Genomic DNA, 12,443 nt, shown 5'->3' with positions numbered 1-12,443 from the left:
AGAGAGAGAGAGAGAGAGACAGAGGAAGAAAGGGGTTGTGAAACGGGATAAACTAAAAAGAGAGGTGACTGATATCCATGTAGAGAAAAATAAGAAATAGCAGAGGAAATGATACTCTCACACATCGCATTCACACTACAGATCTATCTATGTCCTGTGGTTCATTTTATGATCTCTACAACAGCCCTGTTATGAATACGGTCTTGCCGAACTATTACTATAGAGTGCAGTGAAAATAATGATCCCACCTCCACCACTAGATGGAGCCATGTAACTGTTTTCACAAAGGCCCTTCTTGAGGGACCGGTCTGCATCTGTGATGTCAGTCGAGATGTTCAGCTACATATGCGTCTCACGTTCTTACAATTCCTGAGTGGTTTAGGAAACGCATCCAAAAACCCATACAGACTGTAAACTCGATTCGAGAAAGCAATTTCTCGCCTGTAGAGCCTCCCCTTATCCCGTGTGCGTGTGCAGCGAGTTCGACGGGGGCCCCTGGACCTCCAGGCTCCAATCGAGCTCCCACTAGATGATCAGAGCGCGCGAAGAGGAGCCTGCAGGCTTTGTGATTTCAGCCGCTCTGCCTCTCTTTGACACGTCGTTGTCTCTCCTAATCAGTCAAACTGCTGCTAAGAGGGCAGCGTGTCATTGTCAGAGGCCCCTGAAGCCCATCTCACTTGATAACAGGTAAAAAGAGTCGCCATTAAAAAACTGCCAGGCTCCCAATCGATTTTCTATCCCTCCCTGCTCTCAATTATGAATCCAGATCGGCCGGCTATGAGCCAGCTCTAAAGGCAAGAAAAGCAGCAGCACGTAAGGTTTCAGACTATGCAACAGCGCCCCATAAAGGAATCTTTGCAGATCTAAGATAAAGATCAACCCACCATTGAGAGGTAACAGAAAGGGGCAGTAATGTTAAGCCTCCGGCGATATACAAGACATGACGTGATTGTTTTAGACCTCTGACCATCGCTGCAAAAGGATGCATGTGAAAAGGTGACAGCATGTGATTGGACAGCTGGAGAGACAGCTAGAGGTCCAGGGCTGCTATGCCTTTATTAGGAAGTTGTGTTCAGACAAACTCACAAGCAGCAAAGACAAAAAGCATCTCTCTCTGTCTGGGAGGGCGGCTCGTTGCCATGGAACTGGGGCAGATGGTTGCGTGTGTCTGGTCACTTTGATTCTCATCTCCCAGGGTGGAGAGAGAGGGCAGAGTTAAATAAGACAGAGGCGGGCAGGGGCTGGCTAGAGCACTCTGACAGGACAGGGCTAGCAAGACGCGCACACACAGACACGCACATCCAAAAGAGATGAGATATATTCATATCTAGCTCATCCAGCTAAGAACGATACCCATGTGAAACAAGTGCAGGCAGCCATTTTGAGGCAGGTTGAGCTTCATATTGAGGACACAGTAATTCAGCTCTACTGGGACTGACGAATCAGCAATGCTAAAGGCATTTTTTAAATATGGATGCGTTACAACTCCATTTTTCTATTTTTACTATGCATTGCAATTAACCATCGATCACGGACAAAATCCTGTCAAAAGTGGCAAAATAGCATAGAGATTTCAGGTGTCTGCAACCACCCGTGTGTGATGGATTTTTATTTATTTATTTTTATTATTATGGTTACTGAAAAAAAAGGTACTGCTAGGTTAAATTATAATTCAAACCGGGAGAAGCAGGCTGTCTTTCTGTTTATTAAAAGAGCACAGCAGGTTAAAAAATTAACTTTCGCATCACGGCCTAATAAATAACCGCAATATAAAACTCCAACCTTAAACCAATACGCCTCACATTTCATTCTGTCGTATGAAGCAGTTTTTATAGAAAATAATTTAAAGGTCATCAAAATCCGAACAGCTGAACCATTTCGATGGTGCAACTCTAAATGTCAGAGACCCAAGGTGAAAATATGGATGCCTGAAGTGCAAACCTCTAACCAGCCAAAATGCTGCTCTCAACCTATAGCCTGATTTAGCCATGAGCGTATCGTGACCCCACTGGTTTCTAAATATACATCTTTCATCCTGCTGACACTCAGACCATATTAACAACCCACGAGCTGATGTGACAGCACGCTCTTAGTTGAACACACTGTCACCCAGGGGTAGACAGAGTCCCTAATTGGCAACGGCTTGTTCTTTGTGTCAGAAGAGGAACAACGCTCATAAACACACACACACACACACGCACCAATGACAGGAGTAGCTATGGCTGACAAAGATAATTAATGAGGATACAAAAAGAGAGAGATGAGACTGCACAATAGCAAAACCCCTGCTTCTGTTTCTCCACGGGATAAAACATCTCCTTTTGCTCAGAATCCCTGATTCTGTCTTTCTGTCATAGATTCAGACAATTAGAAGCCATGTCCTTGAGCATAACAACACTCACACTGAAAAAGATGCAACAAGACTAATACTGTAGCACCACAAAAGCTCATTTATTTTGAAGGTTGGATTGACTTAAAATCCATGAATGCCCACATGTGCTAAAAAAAACTAAATGGTCACCATCCATGGCCTGTTTCTGATGCCTACATTTACCAAACAGAAAAAAGGGTGCTCTCTTTACACTTCCCGAGTGAGGTGGAAAATGAATGACTTTTAAAAACAGAAACAAATAAAAATTACATTTTATAAAGGATAGCAGAAGATAGCACATGTATTCTGAAGGTTTAGTCAACTTAAAACTATAAACATCCTATGAAAAAACTAAATGGCTGCCATCAATGCCGTTTCTGATGTTCAAACGGGAAGATTTAACATATAAATGCTAAATATAAAAATTTTTATCATATAAAAATGTATATTAAGTTTTTTTTAAGTGTGTTTTTTTTTCTACTTCTGTGATTCAGCAGCCATTACTCCAGTCACTTGTTTCTTCAGAAATCATTCTAATATGCCGATTTGGTGCTCAATAAACATTTCTTATTAATCATTATTATTAATGATGAAAACAGCAGCTGCTTAATATTTCTGTGTAAGCCATGACATGTTTTTTTTTTCTCCAGTAGGCCTATTCTCTGATGAACAGAAAGTTTGAAAGAACAGCATTTACTTGAAATATAAATGTTTTGTAACATTATGAATGTATTAACAGTCACTTTTTAATCAATTTAATGCGTCCTTGATGAATAAAAGCATTCATTGCTTAAAAATAAATAAATAAATAAAAATCATCTCACTGACCACATTAATCAAACAGATACTGTTTTTCATTTTCAGCTCCTCAGTGAAAAAAAAAAAAAATCAATAAACAACAAAATGAATGACATAAGGGTTCATAATAGCTCTGAAAAACATCTTACTCAATTTGTTTCTTGAGTGAACTGAAATAACAGAATGTAAACAAGCAACGCAACGAGTCAGACTCGTTTTCTGTGTGTTGTGTTAAAAGGTAAACTCTCAGCAGGGGACCACCGTGTGAAACTTTTCCATTTCTGAATTGTTAAGACCTTACTGTACCAACTGTACCGGCAGGTGACAAACCACTCTTCAGACATGCCAGAGTTTCCTTCTTCACTATCGATGTGGAATTGGTTCCTGTGGTTTTCACGGGACCATTCACACCTTTTCCAGCTTCCTCTGTGTTCATATGCAGTTGTGTATAATTATCTCCCAAGGCTCCTTACTGTGTGGGTAGATGCCCAACTGTGAGGGGGATGTGGATGATCCTGACAGCTCCCGGCAACTTTGTGTTTCACACATCGTCAAGCTAGAGCTGTTTTGCTTCTTCGATGCCAAAACACCCAACACAATCAGCAAGACTCTATGCTTCGAAGAGGTGACTGCTTGATGGCTTGGGCCCATTTCAACTGTTCCCCTCTAAGGAATAGATGCAGGTGAGAATATTCTGGAAACTTTATTTCCACATCAACAGCATGTAGTCCCATCGGGGAAAAAATACATATATTTGGTACACAAATGATGCCGTTGCTGTGCAGACTGCTGAGTTGTTGAGGTATCTCTTTGAACCCCTGGGACTCCTGATGGCTCGCTTTTGGAGACAAAATTGGGTCTTGATTAGGAAGAAACAAATCATATAAAGAGCCAATCATGTGGGATAAAAGGTTTCGGGTCCGATGCCCAGTGGTTCAAACAAAGTCATCCCTGCTGCCCAGATCTGAACATCACTGAGGAAAACTGGGATACCGAGACTGTGATGGAACAGGGGCATCATGATGTGACTCCAGCACTCAGAAATTAGGGCAGGTTAGGGCTGAAACTGTGGGACCTATTTAAGTAAACTGCCTTTTAATACTATTCTCAAAGGACAAAGTCACAATGTGTGAGATATTGACAGTCAGCCACACCATGTAAAGATCAGTAAATACAGACAAACAAACAAAACAAAAAGTGGTGTGGCTCGCTCAAGCTCGGAGGGCTTGCATCGTTTTTCACCCCGTCTGCCGTTCTATCTGCATCACAAATGAAACAGGAGCATCGCCACTGCATATTTATGAACACGGCTGCTTCAGTAAACGGCAACGCTGCTGCATATTTATGGAGTAGGTTGTTTCAAAGAAATGAAGTCTTTTTGAATTAACATGAATATCTTGATTCTTGTAAAGGATGTTCTGAATGCATCGAAGTGTCTTGTCATCAGTAAACACGTTTCTGTGGAGAAGTATCGCAAGGTTTTATTAAATAATCAGACTGGAATTTGTTCATGCGATCTGCTGTTGGGGGACATGTCAATGTGCAAAGGGCAGTTCACACAGGGTGTGTTCTTGCATTTCACCTGTGCTGTCTTTGGAAAATATAGTTCCACTTTTGATATGAGGCTTGGCAGCTCAATGTTTGCTTTAAAAAATACGGACCAATCAGATACATCTTACATGCACTCAGTTTGCACATTATCTATGGTTAATGGGAATTAATGCGCCTATAATAACAACTTCTGTTCAATTATGTTATGCTCGGTTTAGCTATTTTTAATCAAGAATGTATCATATTTGCAGTGCATCTGTGGAAGTAAGGACATTTACATTCAGCATTATAATTGAGCCATAGCAGGTTATTGCGTAGTTGAGTTACAGTCTTTGTCGGTCTAAGCATACATGACACAACGCGTAATCAAATATTTGAAGGATTAAATACACATGGAGTCACCTCTGTCTCTCACAGCAAGAGAAGATTGTTGAGGCCAGCTGCAGTCTCTTTCATGTGTATATGCAGAATAACTGCTTATCCTGCGATAACAACCAGATGGATGTACATTATCCCTTACTTAACTGATGAATCTAATTATAAAATGTCACCGATATTTACAATGTTTCAAAAAATTCAATTTCAAATAAATGCTGTTATTTAAACATTCAAAATTCATTAAAGAATTCCACTAAAATATAAAGCTGTACAATGGTTTTGAATACTGATAATAAGAGGAAATATTTCAAGTGTAAAATCAGAATATAAGAATGATCACAGAAGGATCATGTGACAAAAAAAAAAAAAAAAAAAAAACATCTAGGAAGCGTGGAGGCATGTACAGTAAATCCTTTGTAGCTATGAATGCAGCTTGTCAGACTGTATGATTATGAGCCAAGTGAGAAAAGCCAAGACAGATTGTGTGACATCAACAGATTTTACGATATACGTCATTGACTGGGCAGACTGTGTCCCGTCTGACATCTTATTTGAGAATCAGCATGTCACACTAAGAGATTCAAGTCTGTAGAATTTGCCCTATGACAACAAAATTGAAAATAAACATTTTACAATCTTTAAAATTCGTCTCAGACAGCAAAATTGTGGCAAAAATCTTAGAATGCTCACTCTAATTCGGGACTGTTTATAAATTTAATGTTTCTGAGAGTTTGTTGTGCTCCTGTTATGCAGAGGGAGCAGACAAAAGGAAATGGCAAAGCTCCTCGAGAAAGCTCAGGTGCTTTGTTATCTTTGGCATTCATGTTAACACAGATGACTGCCTTATTGTCAAATTAGCCAATATACAGAGATCAGGGTCGAAACGAAATAACAAAACAATAATCCACTCACAAAAGCCTGTAAAGTCTCACAAGCAAAATATACTTAGTAAGACCAACGGACAAAACTCTTTATCAGATGATGTGATTAAAGGTAAAATCCTTGAAATGTCTGGATTCTCTTGATTGGACTAGAAACTCAGGCTCGCCTACTCCTGTGAATAAACAAATTCGCTTTTGTTACTATGCAACAGTACAAGCCAAATTTGGATGCAGAACCATATTAGTCCGATGATGAGGGAGCTGATCATTACGTTCATTCTTTGAATGGGAATGAGCAATGGCAGTTTGGGAACATAACATTCTATGATGAGTCACGCAAAGAGATACGTACCGGATACAAGCAAACACAAAAATAAACAAAGACTCATTTGAAGGAGCCTTTAGAGACTGCCATTAATTAGCTTTTGGAGAATCAATGCCAGGGAAGGCTGGAGTTTTCAACCAAAAAAAAAAAAAAAAAAAAAAAAAAGAGGGAAAAAATAGACTGGCAAAGCCTGCAGAGATGGAGAACACTGATCTTTCTCATTGCATCTTTTTTTTCTTCTTCCAGTACCACATCTGAAGCACATCTGAAATCTGTCATAATTAACTCATCCTCACATTGGTTCAAATCTGCTGTTATTTTTTAAGTGGAAAAAAAAAGGCAAATGTTTAGCTAGGTTTCTCATACATTTACTTATTTGTGGCATCCACAATATCAACAAATTGACCGCCACAAATAGATTTTCACAAATGCTTTGACTTCGTTGAATAAACATGAGCACTGCACGTTTCAAAATCAAAACACGGCACGGGTGAATTTATATAAATGTATCTTTTTTTTGAAGGGAACCGATTGTCTTCAGAAAAGTTTGGATGTAATTTTTATCTAATCTTTCCTGTTTCTGCTGCTCTTAAAGTGCCTCCTGCTGGCAGACAATGAATTTGCACTTTCAATAAGCCTGTCTGCTGTTTTATATTTACATTATATATTATATATGTCACGGTCATTAGATGGAGTGCCCATGAACTTCAGTAGAGGGCACTCTACTTAGGACCATTCCACCCATCAACCACCAGATGTCACTTGGACTCTAGCACCTCTCATCTGTTGCACCACACCCAAATTACATTCCCCATGAGCATCACAATCACCCTGCCACACCTGCACCTCATTCATCAGCTAATTTCCTTGCCACACCTGCACCTCATTTACACACACACACAAGCAGCACACTCACTCTCACTCACTGCGAAGTCTTGTTTAGTCTGTCTAACATTTACGAGCATTTTTCCCAGTGTTTGTCATTCCCGTGTTTGATCTTTGGACTGATTACTCTGACTCTGATTCTCTGCTGCCTGCCCTGATCTCTGCTTGTTTCTGGTTTCGACTCTGGTTATCCCTGACACACCTGACGCCATTCCTGATTTCTGCCTGTTTGACCATTCTTTAATAAAGCGCAGCAATTGGATCCGAACGTCTTTGGCTCATCATTACAATATACATAAATATTTCACTCAAGGGGAAACGTCTGTGAAAAACAGAATATACATGTCAATCATAGGAAGGAAAAAAAAAAAAAGGTAAATTAAATATAGTCCACTATATAAAAATGTTATGCCATAATTTATGCCATTTAATATGCCTTTAACATCTGTTTATTAATCAAATTTGAGTCAATGATCCAGTCATAACAGTTTTCCAATCAACAGCTCACTGTAGAGGAAGACTGAGACTGCATCATTTTATTTAAATATTGAATGACTTCAGAAGAATTAGAATGTAGCGTACACCATATGGACTACTTTTATCATGATACATCCAACACCCCCACCCCCACCCCCGGAAGCTATTTTTGGAGTCTAACAGCTGTGCTCTATGTATGCCAGTAGTGTATGGAAAAGACCCGGTGAAGATTCTATGATCAAATTATTTTTGTTGCAAAAAAAGGAAATAAATTCATATAGGCATGGATCAACCTAATGATTCTCAAAAAATAGCAACATTTTCCTCTTCCCACCGAAAAACTAATACTTCCTGATGATCTCTCCTTCTGCAGTGACCAGGAAGCAACAAAAAGATGAGGGAAGGAAAATATAAGGCAGACAATGGCTCTCAAGCTCGGGGCTGAAAAGGGAATTTGAAGAGAGGCTCTCTGAAGAAATGATCTTTGTGAGGGTTATTGGAAACGGCGTGAGCTGGAGTGTGATCTGTGAGTGAGAAACTTAATCGCCTCTCCTCTCATTCCAGTCAGCTCCATCAGCTCACATTCCTAGAAAATGGCTGCCAGGGAGCCTGAAGGCTGCTGCAGCCCACAGGCAGAAACTAGCCGTACCTGACAGCTAGCTTGCACTTTGGCCGCAAAACAGAGGCCTCGCAACCGCAATGTTTTACACTTCTGAAAGCATACACGCTCACGCACATACATACAAATGAACAGCACAGTTACAGAGGGCACTTTGGTTCAGCATCATAGAGGCAGAGAGAAGAGGAAGAGAGGGGATAAGTCACTTACTGGTAGTACAGTTTATCCTGATACAGTCTAGATGGGGGAGAACAGACAAGATGTAAATTCAGCCTTCAAGGTTATGACTGCAGACATCCATTACAACACATCGCCCACAAACTGGGGACGGACACGCAAACCAGGTGGAACGGAGAGGTGCTGTTTCGCTGACCAGAGACATACTCTTTATTTTCTACCTCCTGCGTGCTGATAATGAACCCCAGGTGGAGTGGATATGGACTCGCTGTCTGCGCTAATGAATATTCATGCCTTCACTGTGCCATAATATATTTAAAAATTAGGGAAATTTGGCATGAATTGAAATGTGATTACACCCAGTTTCATACTGGTCTCAGGACTACTGAATATTCAGAGGTAATTGATTAATTTGCTCTCTGGGTTAGCTCAGAAAGCAGCTCAGGAAGCAGAAAAGAGAGAGAATCTTGCCAGAGAAACAGCCTGTCCTCGCCATTGGCGCTGCTGATGCTCTCATATGCACATTTAAAAAAAAAAAAAAGCATTTCCTTTTAATGAGCCCAAACAGAGGAATTAAAGGACGACTCATATTTGAAGAATTTGGAAATGGGAAAAAGGCCAAAAGATAAGAAAGAGGGGAAAAAGTAGTGTTTCTGGACATGTCGCAGCAGAGCACCAGAGCGTGTCCACAGTAAGCCTTAGACTCTTGGGAGAAGAGCTGAATTCAGAATGCTCCTGTAGATAAAAACACTCCAAAAACTCACAGCCCTTGACTTGAGGTTCACTTTTCCCGCTTGCATGTGAGAAGAACCCCATGTGCATGAATAAATATAGGAATAATTTATAGTTTTACAGCAATCTCTCACAGTGAAGCTTCAAGGAAAGCTAGTATGGGCAAAGTTTGTGTGTGTGTGCACAAAAAAAAGAAAAGAAAAAAGAACAGTACTTGAGTACTGAGATCTGTTGAGAACAGTATCTCTCAGTAATTTCCCTAAAGACAGTATATATTGGCATGAACATTATTAATGCTACTAATACCGCTTTTAAACAAATTTTCTTCAGGGCTCAACAATAAGGATTTTTCTCAAGTTGTTTTTACTTGCGCTACTTCACTGGCTCCAAGACAAAAGAAAGATCACTTTACATGTTTACATTTGCAAGAAATTTATTTTATGTGCTAAACATGAAATGCTAGAATTTTTTTTATTTGATTTAGTAAATGCTAAATTATTATTATAAAAAAAATAAAATCTAATTTAAATTATTTACAGTATACCCATCATTATAATCATAATCATTCTTACTGAAGATGCAATTTCAATACTAGCCAGCTTGATATTATTATGGTAGTCACAAATCAACATAATTTGTCACAACAATGTTTGCTACATCAAATAAGACCAAACTGTTAAGTTTTAAGGCATACAAATCAACGTGCAAGATCAATGAATGTAAAATTGGCCTGTCAAGTGGCCCAAAACTCTCTCACACTTACTGTCGAGCCCTGGTATCACTTTAAATTCGAGATGTTAACCGCTTTTCCAAACCTCTATGTTCCCATTGGAATTTGACTTAACACTTAAATCCTAAATCTTAAAAAAAAAAAAAAAAAAAAAAACTCAAGGTGAACTGTCTTTAAAACACTGGAAAGTACAGTACCTCTGAGACTCCTTACTGAACAGTTCAATACAACTGCTTTTGTTCTGGCTGGTACTGTATAATATAAAACCTTGCTTGAATCCTAGGAAGAGGCCCCTCTTTCCCATTACTATCTTTTGCAAAGCGTCTTTCTAGAATGGAGAATCGATATTTCTCGTGCACAGTCCGGGCTGTCCCATGCTTCAGTGTGTGCTATGATGGAGTGGAGGGCCGAGAGGAATTCAGAGCATTACACAAATCCAGCTCTCTCTTTTTCCCATGAGGCTGCAGCCCGTCGCGTGTCGTCAACCACAGTGAAAATCGTGGCCGCTAACAGCCAGAGAGCAACGTGTGTCCACCCTAACAGGGAGTGCAGTACCCTCTGGGACAGAATGGATGATAGGTGTTTGTGTGGGTGCGTGTCTGTTTGTGTGTGCAGAGGTGTGCAGGTTTGAGCCTGCCGGGACTCCTGGCAGGTTTTAGACATGCTATATGCAAGAGGACATGTTTAATGGCACAGTGTATGTCACACTGCCAGATGGGAATGGCTGACATTCATCTTAGCAAAGGAATGTTTGGTTCTGCACATTTCTGCAGAGGAACTTTTTTAGCTCAGTTTTGCATGAGAAACACCTGACATGATGTGGGAGGACAGTTAAACGACTGATGTTCAAATTTATTTAGTCTGAACTAGCTTGAACTCGTGAACAGCAGAGGTGGTGCTTTACGAGTGGAGCAAGACTGTATAATATTAAGCTGTGCAAACGAGGGAGGAAAGTGTAGTGGCTTCTGGGGAAATGTAAATGAAATGTACTGGGCGGAACAATGGCTTGTCAGTACTCCTGACACGTGTAATGCTCTAGCGGGGAGTCTATGCAGGAGTAGGACTATTGTGTATCAGTATAAGGCAGGGACTGTGCACTCTCTGGTAGGGAAAGTCTACAGCGTGCTCATCTGGGAGTGAGCGCTTGGCCGCAGACTCTGGCAATTGAAGGTTCTACATCCTTCTCTTCAGCACACAAGGATTGCAAAATGTTTAATGCATGTGTGTGTGCACATATGAAAGTATCCCGAAAAAATGAGCTAAACTGGACAAAGCCCCAGTTTAGGAACACCCAGCAATGTTCTCATTTTTAAAAAACATATACAAATCTAACATATTAACAAAAATATAATATAATATAATATAATATAATACAGTTCAAAAGCTTGCGATTTTTTTGTTTTTGAATGAACTCTCTTATGCTCAACAAGTTTGCATTTATTTGATCAAAATTCAATAAAATAATGCATAAAAATGTTCTATTTTAATATACTTCAAAATGCAATTTGTTCCTGTGATGGCAAAGCTAATACAAAGTTCAAAGAAATGTAATATAATCATTTGTCTTTACTGTAACTTTGATCAGTTTAATGCATCCTTGAAGTATGGATATATTCATTTCTGTGGTCTTATTGACTTGCCAACTTTTGAACGGTAATATAATTAATATAATATAATGGTTATAGTCTAATAGTTTATAATTAGCTGTATATAAAAACAATAGCCTAATAGTCAATGATATGTCCCCATAGGCAAGTAAACGTTTAGGAGTTACCTGAATAATAAAGGGAAATATTGGCAAAAATAAATCTTACACTGTAAATCTTATTAACATAGACGATAGATTAAACAAATAGTGTAGTAATATGCCTGCAAACTGAAACCAAAATATTCTATGCTATGTTGAGTGACATTTCATATCTATGTGTGGTGTTGATTATTAAGATGAGCGATCCAATTGGCTGATGTACCTAGATTGACAGTGAGTCGGACACGCCCTCCGTCCAGTTCCAGTCTCAGAGTGTCTGCTGAGTTCCGGGAGGTGGTTGCCATGAGAACACCATAGGCACGCTGGGAACGGAAGCGCAACGACACGTCTTCTGCTTCTGTGTGCATCACTACTGGCAACTGGATCTTCATGAACTTACTGCCATCATAACTGAGGATGGTGGCATCTGAAAGAGAGAAGAGAGAATTTAGGAAACACGAAAAATGGTGCTAGGCATTGACAGCAGCTCTGTGGCTGATCATAAACCCTAGTGTTGATTGCGACAGATGAATGACTGGTTACTAAAATGTTTTACAGCCAGACAGTGAAATTCTCTACAGCATTGCACAACAGTAGCACAGAGCTGCTCAGTCTAACCAGAAGATAAAGGCCATAAAAATGACTCATTATACACCACATTTTATTTGTTCTTTTTATTGCAAAGCAGTATTTATCAAGACACCATATAATGTATTCCTGCTGAGGGGCTTTTGAAGCACCGTTTACCGCCGTCCATTGCTTTAATCTGTTT

General features: G+C 39.7%; 1 protein-coding gene across 11 annotated transcripts in view; it reads right to left on the bottom strand.

The window, feature by feature from the left end:
- LOC128025257 (neurexin-1a-like) overlaps positions 1-12,443 on the bottom strand; it is a 168,914-nt gene that overhangs the window by 64,018 nt on the left and 92,453 nt on the right. For 10 of the 11 annotated variants that reach the window (XM_052611441.1, XM_052611435.1, XM_052611432.1 and 7 more), the window contains 2 exons: positions 11,895-12,098; positions 8,496-8,522 (listed from right to left, as the gene is read on the bottom strand). In XM_052611441.1, the coding sequence (XP_052467401.1) occupies positions 8,496-8,522; positions 11,895-12,098 (231 nt within the window). The remainder of the gene's footprint in view (positions 1-8,495; positions 8,523-11,894; positions 12,099-12,443) is intronic. The other variant, XM_052611439.1, reaches the window with a different exon arrangement.

The sequence above is a fragment of the Carassius gibelio genome, chromosome A12 (genome assembly GCF_023724105.1).
Source record: "Carassius gibelio isolate Cgi1373 ecotype wild population from Czech Republic chromosome A12, carGib1.2-hapl.c, whole genome shotgun sequence".
NCBI classification, from domain to species: Eukaryota; Metazoa; Chordata; class Actinopteri; order Cypriniformes; family Cyprinidae; genus Carassius; species Carassius gibelio.
This window is presented reverse-complemented; position numbering and strand designations above follow the sequence as displayed.